Below are 16,727 nucleotides of genomic sequence, written 5' to 3' on the forward strand. Positions count from 1 at the left end.
AGATTTTACAGCAGGCAACCGTCAAAGCAAAGAGGCAAAGCATCGACTCTCTGGCCAAGAATAAAGACGATCTCAGAGGCTGCTTCCAGGGACACAACAACCATCATAACCTTCATATTTCCATCAGATCTTCTTTCTTCATCAGAAAACAGGTTTGAACGGATCATTTTTGTTGGCAGCTCAACATTAACGCCCTCCGATCTGTCAACTATTCGTGGGAAAAAAAACAATCCTGGTGTGTAACTTGACCAGCCTTACTCGCCATGACACAGGTGAAGTTTCTTCCCTCGTCACTCTTTTTGTTGTCTTTTATACAGTAAGAACCCCGTGCGGCCTTCTCAGCACTGACCGCACTCAATTTGATTATTTGTATTGTCATTGGTTCATTTTGGGTCGGCATTCTGACATGCCTGGATGGATTTTCAGTTTTCTGGACAGATTCCGATATTTTAGTGTTTTAAAGTAATTCTTTTCTTCATTAAGGCTGCTACCTGTTTTGGTTCAGTCCTTACTTAGACAGTACAAAGTTCCCGGACAACACCTGGAGAGACAAAATCTTCTATCGGAATCTAACTATGACCATCAAGTATAAACTAATTGAACAACTGCAAACCTCACAGAAAACAACACCGCCCAGATGGCAGCTGATTGTAAAACGAGTCTGGTGCAACATGAAGCGTCAGACAAAAGCTGTTTCAACATACACAGAAGCAAGAACGACATGTTCTGTTTGTTCAAAAGTCACACCTCCACTTGTAATCTTGTACAGCCAATTGAATCAAGCCATTTCCTTTTAAGAGAAATTCTGTGTTTGGTTTTGTGCTTCCTCTTCCAAATTCAGGAGTATTAACAGAAGAAACACGAGGGATGAAATCTTTGTGTTCTGCCTTGGGGCACTTCCTACAGACGGCTTTAATCAGCTGAAGCCGCATGAGGAACTCACAACGATATTCAGTGTGAAGTAATGTCACGGGAGTGGACCGGCTGTCACGAGCGCGCTGATGAGTCGGTTGAAGGCCGCAGATGAAACGCGGGCTCATCCAATCAGAGGGTTGATTCGGTGGATAACTAGGTTGCGTGTCACCTCAACAACCTCAACCTCTACTTTTCACAGCTCTGAGGAGTCGGATCTGTGTTTTGCACGCGGAGGGCGCACCAGGAAATCAAATACAGTCCAGAACACACAGAGTTCCTGATTCAGGGCTTCTTAAAACAATGTGGTGAAACTTCAAGTCAGTGCCAGCTAATCAGATTGAGAAACCTTGATTGTTTTATTAACTGTTCTGGCATTCATTCCTAACTATTAAAAAAAAACGTGTGTGTTTCATTATCATTGTAACACAGAAAGAAGATTGTTTTTATTGTACCTGATTTCACAGTCCAGTTACTTCCCACAATCCAAAGACATGAATTCCCTGTTAACTGATGAGTTTAAATTCTTCATAGGTAAGAAAAGGAGGTGGGTGTGATTGTGTGTGATTTTCTCTGTGATGGAGAGTCGACCGGTGATAAAGTGTTTTATATTTGTTGTTTTTTTTAAAGTTCCATTCAGTGAATCACAAAGATCTGCAGAGACCCTCACTCTCATTCATCCTCTTTCATAGTCTTTGTGAGGAAATCCCACATAAAATGCGGTTTACTCTGAGCTTTGCACTCGGCTACGATGACACTTGTGTCACAGAATAACTGAAACGGCATTTCCATCGCTGCTTTTGTGGTCGTGTGTTTCACAGGCTTGAGGTTTGTGCCTGTTGTATGAAAAGACATGAAACATCCAGTCGAGGGCTGTTGTTTCCTGTGTGACTAGACTGCAGTGAGCCACACACACATGAAATAACTGAACTGCGACGAAGACGACCTCAAAATATTTCCACTCTGTTTTCCTTTGTCAGTTAATTTATTGCCCGTCTCATCCAGGGATCGCGATATGTTCCACAGCCGTCACGTGTCGGCAGATGATGTCAGGTTTACCAATCATGCTGGGGTTTTTTTTTTTTTACGATTGACGCGATGTGTCTTAACAATTAGCTGTTTTTACAAATTTAGAACAACTTGAGCTTGAGGCTCAGAAAAGCCAGAACATGAAAACAGGAGCACCCATTTCCTCGGGCGTTGGCAGTATTGACAGAAGCCCGAAGGAGCGAGAACGCCTGAGGCTGTTTTCATCTTATGTTTATGTAATAGAAAACACAAAAACTACAGATTACTATAGAAAAGTCAATGATGCCTGAGAGGGGAAAACAGAGCTTGAAACGACCTCACCAATAGTGTGATCAACATAGAAATGACTGAAATAACCTTTTTTTTTTAAGAGGAACTGCCAGAAATGTTGCAGTGTTGCTGGTTATTTATGCTCTACTGTGAACTTGAGTTGATTGGAACAGCAATCATTGAATCAGGCTTTCGTCTCATTTTCAGAGCCTAAAAAGAAAGAACTGTGAATTTACTAATATTATTAATTGATGTTAAATATGCCATTGTCATATGATCAAGCACAGGAAAGGCGACTTAAGAGAAGGACGGGGCTGACCAACCGATGCTCTTAAAATCTTCCATATGAAGATTCTCGACAGTGGTCCATCACCTAGAATTAATAAACATATAAAGTATGTTTTTGAGATGATTTGAAGAAAAAAAAAAGTCTGGTTGCACAAATCAGTTTATTTCTATCATTTTCTAAGTATATATGCCAAGCGACTTGTGACTTCATCATGCATCTGTATGTCACTCTTGAGATAGATTCATTACTTTGATATAATTCTTCCCGTTTACGGCAGAACTGTGAATAAATATAAATTCGACTAATGTACAGATGATCTCCGGTTAAATATCTTTAATGTGTTTTTATTAGAACACTAAATTATAACATCTTACATTGTACTTCATGCATCTATGGACAAATATTCATAACGGAGTCGGGTAAATTAAAGTGTAATTGTTTTTTTTTTGATTGATCCCTCTTTGGGGAAATTATTTCTCCATCCTTTCCTACAGTAGCTTCCCATGTTGCACTGCCATTTTTTTCTACAGTACCACAGAACAGAAGCACAGGTTCTAGAAGGGTGCACTCCACAGCCTCGCCGCTATCTGCTGAGGAAACCTGATGTTATCCGTCTATTGTTTGCTTCTACTTGTCGAGCAGGTTTTTCATCAGGAAAAAAAACAACATGTAAGGAACAAATATCAGGGTTAAATCTTCTGCTGTGTTATTCTCTTAGATAGGTATAGAGGTGACGATCGCTGAAGGGAAACAATCCCAGCTGTTTTCGTTCTTTTTGACCTTCTCCTGTTGACGACGTGTTCACTGCCGTCCACGCTGACACTTCTAACTGCGGCCAGATGTCCCAGATGACCGGCCCGTCAGCAGATCTGAGAGGCGAGCGTGAGCTCCGTGTGAAGCGCAGCCACAGCACCGGGTCTCCTGGGAGGCAGCCAAGAAAACCTGCAGCGCTGTCTGCTTTGCGCTCTGTGTCTTTTTGTAGCACCGTAAATCGTTAAAGTGGCTACATTACACTGTTGTGGAAATTCCACTTGTCTGTCGGGGGCACTCTGAAGGACCTCCTCGGAAACTCATGAACTTTTCTCTCAGTTTGCTCGCAGTATTTAGACTCGACTCGAGTGGCACGCTGAATATTTCTAAGTGGAAAAAAAAATGAGTAAAGATAAGAAAAAAAAAAAAAAAGAATGTTTGAAATAACTTGACAGAAACACACGGGGCCAAGCAGCAAATTAATGTGAAGGAGGAATTTATTTCACCGTCTCTGCTTCTACATTAATCTCATCATGGTGCCACCAGTGTCATGAAGGTTAAAAACATCCGTGCAGCTGGCCTGTCTGGATCTGTGCTATAATAAAGGACCACATTAGTAAAAGAGGCGAGGAATCCTCTCTACGCTCTAGCCGCCTCTGAACACAACCCCGAAACTAAGCCAGAAAACCAAACTGATGACACGACTTCCTAAACCCCCCACCCCCCTCCCCCCAAAAGTCTGCATGCTCTAATCAGCACTTGTGCTTCCTGTGCTGCAGGTGAAGCGAGAGCTTCTCATTGTCAAAGCAGGTAGTCCTTAATCCCATATTGTCACGTAGGCAAGTGTTACGAATCAATCCAAAGAAGATTTGTGTCCCGTAAAAGACACTGCTGTCATTTCAAGCACAGTGCTCTCTTCCCAAAGAAGCTCTGTCCAAAACAAACACACAATATGTTTCTACATAAACAGTTTATAAAACTTTTAATAACTAGTAACAAAAATGACCATAATTTAAAAGGCACAGCAAGACGGTGGTGACAGTGGCAGCTCAGTGAAAAAGGCTGTAAACATTGTGTCCTGTGAGGGAACCCGCACCGGGAGGGGCTTGAGTGTGTCCAGAAGGCAGTGTGATTGGCTGCTGGGCCGTCGCTCGCTCAGTGTCGGCCAGTCACTGGAACCACTGGATAGAAACGGAGTCGTAAGGCTTTAAACACTTGATATATGAAATCTTGCCCCGGATGTGCAGGAAGCAGGGAAAGCGACGTTGATTAGCTCTCTCTCTCTCTCGCTCTGTGGGAATTAGATTTCATTCACCCACAAGCTGGCCCGAGCGCTGCACCGATATCTTTATCGATTCTCTTGAGATGTAACTGAGTTATACTCTTGTTTGTGTTGAAAGTTGGCCTCACGTCATTACACTACACATCTTCTTTTCAACTGGGAAAATCCAGTGTCCTCAAAAGTTGCGGCCGACACACACAGAAACCCGGATTTGAGGTGTAATTTCTTTCTTTTTTAAAAATTTTTACCCATGCCAAATCTCCCTGATCGTCCCTCCCTGCTGGAAAAGCAGCATCCAGCAGCACGTGCTCCCGGCTGCTTCCAGCCAAAACGCTGCCGGCAGGCCGAAACGGAGGCGCACGGCTGTGTGTCACCGGGGTCTAAAAACCCCCCATCGCCGGGACGGGAGAGGCGCTACGCGTTGTCGTACTTCTGCAGGGCCTCCTCGAGCTTCCCCGTGACTTTTTGGAAGAAGGTGATCTGCTGCTGTAGGTAGTGTTGCATCTGCGTCTTGAAGTCTCGCACGCGGATCCGGTGGAAGTGCTGGATTTCGGCCAGCGTGGCGCAGGAGATGATGTTGCAGCGTTCGTTGATGCCGTCCGCCTGCGCTGGGTCCATCTTGCCCTCCTCCACGTGCTTCTGGCTCTCTTTAACCTTGGTCAGGGCTCCTGGTTGTTTGGGGAAAAAAAATATGTAATTTAGATAAACAGTTGAAGTCAAACTAATAATATCATCAAAACCTTTTGTTTTTCTCTGTGAACCATGTTTCTTCTTTGAGACTTTATTTCCTTGACAATAACTCCAGAAACAAAACAAGTCAGGTAAAAACAGTGGGGAGACTTCTGAGAATGACCGGTTTGTTCCAAACTGTCTGAGAACCAGACTCCTGTCAGTGTCTATAGTTAGGAAATGTGAGGCTCCAAGTCTAAAAATATCTGGTACATTACGTCACTTTTACAGCCCAACGCAACCATTTAAGGAATTCTTGCTGCCCGTTTCATGGTTGTTGTTCGTTTTGATTTGATTACAAAAGGACACCGTTTTATACTTACTGATTACAATCCCCTCCTGCCATAGCGATGCAGAAGTGTCACAAACGCTTGTGACACTTCTGCATTATCTGATTATCTGCTTTATCAAAAGCTGCAGATGTCCAGCTCTCAAACCTCATGCAAGACCGAGGACTTGTTTATACACAACACCCTGGAACATTTCACATCATTTGTGGCTGAACTGCGTGTGAAAAGAAAACCCCAAATAGGCTGGGCAATGCGGAAAATTCTCACACATCTATTTTTTAAGCAAAAGAAGTGTCGTTGATCAAAAGGTCGATGCAAAAACGTTTGACAATCCATCAACGTCCGTGAGGTTTTTCCTCTCTTGTCTATGTTGCGGCTGCAGATCAAGAAGCTTTACTTCATGTTACTTTTCTAACAGGGAACAACTCAGAAAGAAGTTGTTTAGGATAAAGCTGGCAGAATCTGTGCGTTCGTCGCAAAAAAAAAAAGAAAATTCCTTAACACTCCCTTTTACAGACTTACTTTTAGATGATTGGGTCTTTGAAATGCCTCATTTTTAATTTCCCCCTATAAATCCTGATAATCCGATTAAACATGTAAATTCGTATTTCGATTCTTCCCTCTTAAAGCACCTGGTTTTCAGGAGATGCTCTATGAATGAAGTTTAAAGTAAATACAAGATTTTCTGCACAACATTATTCTAAACGTTGAACTTCTTTCAGCGGCCTCGTCTGTTACCGGCTGCGGTACTTTGCTGAGTCTACATGGCGGACCTACAACACACACCCGACTGTGGTGTGAATGGAAATGCCTCCACGCACACAAACACACCACAGCTATTAGGTTTAACTGTTTACTACATGAAGCACTTGTTATCACTACTGTACATGATACACGTATTGTGCATGAGCTCCCTCGTAAAATTTGCACAAGTCGTCTTTCAGTTTTGGATTCTTTCATGAAAGAGTAGTCTGACAACTTTTGGACATTTCCTTGACTGCTGCGTTTGTGCTAAAAAGCGGCTGCCCCACATCGAGATCAGCACACTCACACAAAGAGTATCATCAGTGTCTGCTTTGTGGCTTCAAAGTGCCAGGAAGAGAGAGTTGCTGTCGTCTCTGTGGTGAGCTCTTGTGATAAAGCAGCAGCGTTATGGTTTTCAACCCCGCGCGTTCACACGTATTTACCATCGGTAGGCCCGCTGCAGAATAAGCCTTCGGTCACTGCAGAGCTGAAATGAGAAATGAGCTTCTGACGTTTTCTGGAGGTGGTTCAAAAGGAGCTGAAAGCAGGGTCGTAACACTGGGAGCTCATGGCCGATGACTTAAACTGTTGACATTTTGTGACCGACTCAAGGAAGAAATGTCATGAGCAAGAAATATCTGGGGGAAAGCAAGAGAAACTAACAGAATGTGATGGGCTGTCAGAGCAGAGCGCTTAAAATGGTTGGAAAGAAAGACGACCACAGACAGAACCGAGGCGGTGCAGCGTCACCTCTGACGTTTCAGACTCTTACTTAAAAAATCTTTTAAAAAAAAGAGCGTGGATTTCATCAAACGTGCCTGACATGTACTCCTCCCATCTTCTCACCTCAGTTTCTGCTTTTTAAAGTCGTGGCTGGACAGAAAACAACTTTTGTAATAGATCTTTTTAACATCCAACAATGAAAATACTAACTTTGAGATAAACTGATCCGAGGTCTGAAAACCCAGCAAATTCAGATTTCCTGAGCCTAAGAACTGTGATCAATGTAGTTCTGAATTTTTTAACTTGGCCCTTAAAGCCTAATGCAACCGTTAAGAGAAACTTGCTGCCAGTTGTATCCAGCTACAAAACTGACTTATCTATTTGGTCTGTCTACAAACCCGGCACAAGTGCCTGAGTCACATATTTCTGAATTCCTAAAATGGATCCTTAAACATCGTGCATAAAGCAGAAGTCTCATGGCAGCTTATCTCTTTCTTTAGATATCCTCTCCATATGGTGACATGATTATTATCATCCCATAAATGACAACTCTAAAGTTTGCTTTTATTGCTAATGCTAAATCAATTGGTTTTCGTAAACCTTGATAATGTCATTTCAGGAGCAAACAGGCCGCTGACTGGACGAACTGTGACAAACTATGTTTGTGTACACACGCCGTTTTTTCTTTCAGAAAGATGGAGCATGGTGAAGTCTAGATATGGTGAAGGCTCCATATACGATTCCCATCTGCTGTTCAGTTCTGCAACTGAAACGGTGCAAAGCCCAGAGGAAAAGCATTTACTGTTTGCGAAAAGGATCTGTGTCTGTCCTCATCAAGCTGGACTGAACCTTCCTGCAGCAGATCGGCGCTTCATGTCAAAACCCTTGTTTTGTCAACACTCTGAAACGTACGACCTGAGGTAAAGACGCTGTGTTGACACCGATGTGGCACAATTGTGGCGTAATTGTTCAAAACTGTGCAACAGTGTTCACTTGATGAGCGGAAAGGTCTGCGTGACACGACGGGCCGAGAGACGAAATAATCCACACAGTTGTTCTTTAAGACGGAACTTAGATTGCGACCTCGGGCCACAAATGACATATCCCCCCTTTATTTTGTTTTGTCACTGTGTGAGTTGAGTCACCAACGTTCAGTCAAAACTCTGATTCCGCTCGCTCGTTTCCTGAAGTAAAGGACTTAGTGACCTAAGCCTCCACTCCCCCGACTTCCGTTTAAAGGTCATAAAACAGCTTCACAGCTCCCGTTTGTTCCTCCGGCCCCTTGAAATCTGCCTTTTGCCTTCTCGTTGTGTGGCTTCCTCCGCTGCAGTTTGACCCCTACCTCAGCGTCGCTGTAATGTACATGAGATTAAACGTGACAGGAAGAGAGGCAAAGATCACAGCGGGGGCAGGTTTTGGGGAGGGGGCGGACACAGATGTCCAGCAACCTAAATAGAACTCCCCAAGGTGTTTGCTGTACCTTACAGGTCTGTGGCTTCCTGTGTTAAAAGCACACTAACGGATAAAGGGAGGGATAATTGTTACCATGGAGACTTGACGGGAAGAGTTCAGACGACGGTGTCAGCAAACTGCAGTAAGCAGAGCCACGTCGTTCACCCCGCTGCTAATGCTGCGGGCAGCTTGTAAAAACAAAACCGCAACTAACATGCAGAGTCACACCAAGGGGTTATTAGATGCATGTAGTTTATAACTCGGTGAAAGGTCAGAAAATCCATTTTAAAAGAGCTTACAATGTGCTTTTTTTTTTTTTGTTGGATCAACAAACCAGAACATGACTTTATGGTATTTACCATCATTTATTGTGACATAGAACTAAGTCAACGTTCAATAGGGCTTTTCACTGCGAATGGATCTTAGGGGTATTAGTGAGGTATCACCAAAACAATCTTGTAAGAGCATCAAATATTATTCTGGGTTATTTTATCGATCCAATTCATAAAACACATTTTAACAAACCTTAATGAACTGTTTTGATACTAAAAGACTTTCAAAAACCATCGGTGTGTCATGATAATCCAACTATATAGACTAATGACTAATATTTATCTAAATAATTAGATGTACAAAATTAAAGAAGATATTAGAAAAAAATAAAACACATTTATGGAAATCCGATGTTTGTAGGCAGATAAATCCTAGCGTTGTCAAGTTTTCTCTTTCCAGTCAAACTTCACGATCTCTATTGTAAATACTAAGACATAAAGATTTTATGAGAACAGATCGCCTCTATAATCCTGTATTGCACCTGATGTGTTGCGCTGCTGCTGAGCCGTTTGCCTGCTGGGAATGCTGAGCATATCTGAAATATACGATGCTATTCTCTACATACGGTGGTGTGGGTATTCAGGATTTAGAGCTGCTGATAGCTGCCCAAACGTAGCAATGCAGATGGAGATAAATAAGGTTTATAGCATGCTGTAGAAACTGGCCCTCGGTAGGAAGAATTCCTGATAATCTCCCGTGCAGAAGTCACCCCTGGGTGTACGGAGGTGGCACAGAGTCCTCCTGGGCTCGCTGCAGGGCTGCCATTTCAGGGCTTACATAATCCAGGCTTATGCAACACCAGGCAGGCCCTCTGACCTGAACGACCAGCGGGCAATCCTCATCTCATCACTCCACCACCTCCTCTGTCATCCATTTGTGCATCGGAGGGACATTTGAGCAGCCGGTAACAATATATCAGACATATCCTGCAGCACGTGCACAGTGCAAGCATCATGTGGGAACGACTGACTCAGCTGATATGCAATCACAGTCTTTCCCTCACTCGCCGGCCATTGTTTGATCACTTGTGGTGATAAAATGATGATGGGATCAGAAAAGTACAGCTCTGAGGGACGTGCTGAGTAAGTCAGAGGAACAGCAAATTAAGTTGCCTGTGTGTGTCAGTGTGAATGTGTGTGTGTGTGTGCTGTGCACTCCATATTCAAACAAGAACCAGCAGCATCTGGCATGGTTGTTAATGTTTTTACTCCTATAGAAGCTGCATGACTGTATTTTGATTGAAAAATGTGCTGTACAAAGTTATCAGTCATTGCAGATTCTTTGTTAGTTGACAAATTAAGCTGCATTGCGCTTGCTTCCCGTTTTAAAACCGGGTTGTAGTGTTTTTCATCAATCGCAACATTATAAGTCAAACAGCAATTTGGATGTTTCTAGAAAAATTGTATAAAAATAATACTTCTTCGTGCTGGAAAAGCAATGTTTAGGAGTAGGTCCTATTCACACAACAATGTGAAAACGCATTGTTCTTTTGTTTTCGTTTCAGAAAACTTTCCTGTTTACGTGGCAATAATTTGAATGAACGATGTTTGTTTACATGGAAATGGCAGAAAGACTGAAAACAATGTTCTTTTTTTGTTTTTTTTGCAATGGAGTCACACACGCATACACCCAGAGAAGAATATGCGATGGACATTAAAACAAAACTACACAGAGATTCATGTGGACAGACAACGAAGTTGGATTGCTATTGTGGGTGACTCTCAACGTTAAAAACTACCAAGTCGCACTTGGAAAAAACATCATGAAAATTGTATGTTAAACTCTTCACATTGCATGCAGCAATATTTAAAATCAAAACTAATAGACTTCAAAGCCACCCGGCGTTAACCGGAAAGGAGCGAAACTCTTTGCATTTCAGAAGTGAGCGCTTGTGAAACTCCCTGACCCTTTCTCAATAGCCTGACGCGAGTAGAAACGTCAGACTTCAATACTCCTGAGGCCTCTGCGTCGGGTTCGGACCGAAATAACAGAAGGTATTTTAGAAGCAAAGCCCGATGTGGAGTTGGGAGCGTTGTCCCGATCAGACTGCCCTCTAATGGCTAATGGGGGTCCCTGTGGAGCCGGAGATCAATAGTGTGATGGTCAATGTCTCTCTGTGGGAAGGTTCATGTTTCACTGGGACAAATAAAAGCCTGCCGAGTGTCTGCGGTTCAGATAAGATAAACGCTGGGAGCTAAAAATAGAATTCGGCCATTGATAAGACAGGATTAGCAGCCGCTGTGATGAGTTTCTCCAAGAGACCTGAGATCCCCCCCCCCCCCCCCCCCCCCGAACCATGTCGAGATAATTACCCAAACACTTGTATTTTCACATTTTGTTTATTCTACTCTGGTTGATTTGAAGCTTTTCCCCACCGCTCCTTCAATTCCAGAGTTATTTCCATCTAGATGAAAAAGAGTTTGTCCAAAACTACTTCTATTGTGGAAACGTCCACTTCAGTTTGATAACAAAGAACGTGAAGCACCAGATTGAAAGCAATAAATCTCACTTCCTCACAGACGAGGTAAACTATCGTGTGAACATTTACACGGCGTGCTATGAATGTAATCGAGAGGGAACACATTGAAAGGAAGTGTTGTGATGAATATACATCAGTCATAGAGGAAGGCACGTCACCAAATCAGCCCTTTAAACTTAATGATCACATATTTAAATCCATATATTTATTATCAGACCACAACTTTCATTTATTCATTTTTAAAAAATCCTATTCTTGGGTAAAATTCAGGCACCTTTCTTCTTTTTTTCCACAAGAAGTGTTGTGGCTAAAAAGCCTTAATACAGAGATGATTGGAACTTTGACTTGAAGTTTGGAGAAACTCACTGAACCTCCGTTTGCTGAAGTATAATTACTATAACTGAAGTATTACTGGTGGTAGACCTGGTGTTTACAATCCTGTTTATATAACAATGAAAGACTGGAAACAGCAAAGTTTCTGTGTTTTCATTTCAGATTAATTTCACCAACACAAGGTGAAGTTTTGATGATGGTCGCTTTGTCGGAACAAATCACACATTTTCATGCCACACGGTTGTACGGCCATGCAACTTGAATGGTGGAACCTGCAAACCCTGAGAACTTGGATGGTGTACATCAGAGTGTGAATGGCAGCGTTCACGGTTCTACAAATATCTTGAAATAGGACCACACATGATAAGTGTGAATGACACCCCATTGGGTGTTACTTTTGAAAGTAGTTATTTCTAATCTCTTAAAACAATATTTCAATGAATGCAAACACGAGCGACAATTTTAAAATGACACGTCCCTCCATGTGACATTAGAAATGTTAACTGTTAGGTTTCAAAAGTATATTTAAGGTTTTCTTTCAAAAGACACAAAGGCCAAAAAATAAAATTACACATTGTCGTAAAATAAGGAGATGACCTGAACTGCGGGGATACATAAAAAACAGGCGGGGACCGAAGTACCTTCAGATCCAGTAGGCTCTGTGTGACTCTGCTTTCATCTCCTGAGCATCCTGTCTTTCCTTTCGGTTGTGTTTTCACTGCATGTCTTTTCTCAACGCCTGTGGCAAGGTCTTCAAAATCTCTTATCCGTACAATCAGACTGACGCTTTTGGCTCAGACAGTGGAAATGCCTGTGTCACCTTATGTGGGCTGTGTGTGTGTGTGTGTGTGTGGTCTACGTGGGGAATCTAAATTTTGGAGCTGAATGTGAAGTTTGTGTCCCACTGTGGCGTGAAAACAAGTCCGCCCTGTGTCCCCTCCTGTGCAACTATTGTGTAGTGAAGAGGCCCGATGTTTGTTCGGGCCTCAAACGACCTGCATGTCCACAAGGCCCGTCTCCACCAAGCTGCTGGACTCAAGTTGTCGCTCTGCTAATTCATTCAGGGACGTTTCTAAGTCAGTTTTCGCACCACGCTGTAGAAAAAAACATGAATTTTCTTCATGAGTTGTGTGATACTGATCAGGCAGAACATAAAGACTGGAACTAATGCATGAAATGATAAGGATTAGTTAACGTCATCCTATAATCTTGTGAACACTGGCTCTTCTCCCACGTCATGCCCTGCATGGCACTGTTTCAGGCAGGCCTCTTAAATTTGATCATATCTATTAACAAATGACGGCACATTTAGAAAAAGCTGTCAGTCGAGTACGACCTGCTGGGCGACGTGAGGCGGAAAGGTTTGGCTTATAGGAAGACGCTCCAACACATTCCTGTATATGGCAGCAGCAGCAGCAGCAGCAGCAGCACCAGCAGCAGCAGCAGCAGCAGCACCAGCAGCAGCAGCACCAGCAGCAGCAGTGAGAGCGCTCCTCTCATCAGCTCTCCAGTGCCCTGCTTCTTGCATAACAGTGTCGCCTGTCACGAGAGGGACATTCTGCCAAACAAAGAAAACAATGATCCGGTCTGGGTTGTGTAGGAGGATGGCCTAGATTAGTTCAACTATCCAGTTTATCTGTGGCACCGGTGAAAACCCAGCGGGTCATCACGTGTCAGGAATTCAGTGCTCAAATCTTTACATTGATAAGACAGGAAGGGAAGTCTCTGTATCCAAAGATGACCTCACCGGTACTGGAAAGTCAAACACAACTGAACAGACTGGTGCCGCCCTTCTGATTCAGCAGGTGGGACAAACAGTGGCGGCCGCATGTGAGCAAGCGCTCGTCTATTTGCTTTGCAAATGAACCTAAGCTGTGTTGTTACCTGCCAACAAGCAACTCTGCCTGACACTAATGCTGCTGTTTATCTTCTTTTATGGACCAGGAAACACACTTATTTCTTTGATCTAAAGCTGTTCATAGAGCCTCAGCAAAACACTGTCATATCGATAACAGTCTTGCCATATTATGGGCTTCTAAAGGCACGTGTTGAGAATTTCAGAACGGCTTGAATAGAGATGGAATGAAATACCTGATGCTTGTCGCCTCAGTCTATTAAATGGATGATGACAGTTCTTTGTAATCTGTAGGCAATTTAACTGCATCGTGAAAATCATTACTGACCATGATTCATCCATCTGCTATACTCAGTTGTTTTATGTTTGTGGTAAGAGTAGCACGTTTCTAACCCAGCTGGCATTAGTCCAAGAGCCCGTTTCACCCTGAAAGTGTCTCCATCAGGGTTACTGACAAGACCGATAAGAGAGAGCAAGTAAACCTGATGGTGCTCAAGGAGAAGTTATACAAATACTGTGAGAACATGCCACCTCCACATACAAAAACCCTAATCCGGGATTGAGTTTTTGTCTCATCACTGTGAGGCCAAAACTGCTTCACAACCTCATTTCTGAGCATTTGAATCAAAGTATATGAAATAATAAGTGGATACCTGAGAGTATTTGTCAAAGATTTGAATACATTAAAGCAGTGAGTGGGAGATTCAGATGTTGTGTTTGTTACCTTTCTGAACATGAATGATGTCTGGGTAGTTTGCCAGATGTCCCTGGTAAAGGCCTAACAAATCGATGATCGGGTCGAGATCCTTGCTTGGCTGCTCGGCAAAATACTCTCCGATGGACTCGTAGGCATCGCCAGTAAAGGAGATGGCCTGGTTGAGCCCTACTGAGTACGCCTGCTGGTCCATGTCAAAAGCCTGGCTCAGTACCTTAAATGACATGCCCATTTTTTGATACTCCTTCTTAAAGCCACTGATCTGCTTGCGTGCAAACTCGTTGGCCGTGGCGTTGAGCTGCAGCGTGCTGTCGTCCATCCTCTTGGTGAAGGTCTTGAAGCCATCGATTTTGCTCTCGACCTCCTGGAAGTCAAGTGGATTCGCCGGGGTGCTGATGGTGAGGAAGAAGTTGGCTCCCACCATCTCGTCCTTCTCGGCCTTCCTCTTCCCCTGCTTCCAGGCCTTCTCGTCTGCGCTGTTGCAGGTGAGGAAGTGCTGGAAAACGTCGCACCTGGCCAGGACAGGGTGGCTGGTCATGTGGTTCATCCACCAGATGAGGCCTTTCCTCCTCTTGGAGATGAAGTCCTCCTCGAAGCGCCCCGTGGCCTGCTTCTCTGGGATGTGTGGCACCGAGATGACGGGGAATTTCTCCACCAGCCGGGCGTACAGCCAGTCAAAGTGCTTATACCTCCTGTTCACCTGGTTCTGCGTGTGGGTGGGCGTCAGCTTGTAGGACATGTAGCTCTTCATGCCCTTGAACTTGGTCAGTTTGGTGGGGTCGTCAATGCCACAGGTGAAGGGATACGGGTTCTCCTGCCACTCGGGGCCACACTGACCGATCACCACACAGATTTTATCCCCGTCTTTCACAAAGCCCGCAGCCTCGCCGAGCACAAACGCCTCGCCGCCCGACTTCACGAAGGTGGAGAACCTGTTCAGGTTTCTGCTGACTGTGGCGGAGCTCTTGGCTTGCTGTGCATTTCCCCTCCCCAGTGAGGCTGTGGACACTCTATACTTGGAGGGGCCATTGCCTTCAAAGTCCTGATACCTGCCTCCCACGGGCTCGTCTGCCACCGTGGAGCTGTCATCCCAGTCGTCGTCCCAGTCGTCGTCGCTGCCCTGGCTGACCTGCTGGTAGGTCTGCAGCTGAGGAGGAGGAGGAGGATGCTGCTGCTGCACCGGAGGAGAGAAGGTGGCGAATGCAGGAGCCGACGGCTTGGAAAAGTTTTCAACTTTCGGCTTGAAGGAGCCGTCAAACCCTCCGGTTGGGATGTTGGCGTACCGGGAGTCCGGGTATGCGTCCCCAGATGTGGTGCAGCTGTTGTTGTTGACGGTGGAGGAGGCGTCGTTCCGCAGGACCTCCACGTATGAAGCCGGGAAGAGTCCCCGCTCTCCTTTACTGTTCGTCCCCTCCAGCCAGCCCTCGATGTCCTTGTCGCTGTACAAAGTTAGGATCTCGTTCTCCTTCACCGACACCTCGCCGGGGTTTTCCGAGTTGAAGTCGTACAGCGCCCTGGCTCTGAGCGCCATGATTCCCGGGCAGCTGGAGCGGGGAGGGAGGGGTGGGACGGGACAGCGGGGGACAGCGGGGGACAGCGGGCTCTCTTACGGCTGGCTGGCCGGAGCAGGAGGCGGGTTCCGCGGGCAGCCGGGCGAGCTCAGACCGCCCAGCAGAAACTCCGCTCCACAAACTTCCGACACCGTGACAACACCCCGATCCTCTCCTGCCTCCGGGGTGAATCCAAGAGGACGCTGCTGGTCGTGTCAACCCAGAGGCTGACGGTTTATCCCGCTGCAACAACAACAACAACAACACGGAGCCGAGCTGCTGCAGCCTCTCGATCCGACTCCGCTGATCTCCGCCGCTTCTGCCCTCACGTGCTGCGCAGAGCAGCACGTCAGGCTGAGGAGCCGAGGGCGGAGCTCCGACACGCTGCAACCCTCCCTACAACCTCCCAGAAAACACAAACCAACACTGTTCAGGTGATTTACATCCTGCAGAATGATCCACACTGCTGATCTGTTCCTGGTGGGCATGGTGCTGCAGCATGGCCTCTCTAACTGGCCCGCTGCAGGGTCTATTCTGACCATTGGCAATGCGAAGTGAGAGCACTTTTATTTATTGTTCACTGTTTATTGTGCTGTTATAAGTGTTTCAGACATTACACAACACTAGGAGAGTGATCCAGCCATTGGTGAGCAGATCACTATCAAAAGATGAATGCCTCTGATATGGTAGGGATGTTTTTAGATTGAATCTCTTATTGAAATATCAATACCTATATTGTAGTTCCTCGTTGTCTACTGTACCTTATTGATCCCTTCGGGAAAATTATTTCTATTCATAGTTAACCTGAAATACACATACATCAAACGACCCACAGTGAGATCCAAATACCTATGATATCAACTAAAATATCTTTAACTCTTTAGTCTAACAACATACGCTTAGCGTTATCCTTATACTTTTGTCCAAAGAATCGTTTTTACTTGGTATTTTATTGGAAAGGAGACCAGTCGTGTCCGCTCTCACTCGAAAAA

At 44.7% G+C, this 16,727-nt stretch overlaps 1 protein-coding gene across 1 annotated transcript; it reads right to left on the reverse strand.

Annotated features, from left to right (window-relative positions):
• Window positions 1–2,642: 2,642 nt before the first annotated feature.
• Window positions 2,643–16,062, reverse strand: snx18a (sorting nexin 18a). Its single transcript, XM_080466689.1, has 2 exons — window positions 14,195–16,062; window positions 2,643–5,200 (listed from the first exon to the last, which is right to left on the reverse strand). The coding sequence occupies exons 1-2, from the start codon at window positions 15,714–15,716 to the stop codon at window positions 4,947–4,949; spliced, it is 1,776 nt and encodes a 591-aa protein (XP_080322815.1). The 5' UTR covers window positions 15,717–16,062; the 3' UTR covers window positions 2,643–4,946.
• Between the last annotated feature and the right edge of the window lie 665 nt (window positions 16,063–16,727).

The sequence above is a fragment of the Lipophrys pholis genome (genome assembly GCF_963383615.2).
Source record: "Lipophrys pholis genome assembly, chromosome: 7".
NCBI classification, from domain to species: Eukaryota; Metazoa; Chordata; class Actinopteri; order Blenniiformes; family Blenniidae; genus Lipophrys; species Lipophrys pholis.

Excerpts from the sequence above, each read along its gene's own strand:
- snx18a (XM_080466689.1), bottom strand. The coding sequence starts at position 15,716 with ATGGCGCTCAGAGCCAGGGCGCTGTACGACTTCAACTCGGAAAACCCC. Across the intron at positions 5,201-14,194 it reads CATCATTCATGTTCAGAAAG|GAGCCCTGACCAAGGTTAAA; the intron begins GTAACAAACACA and ends CCAAACAACCAG.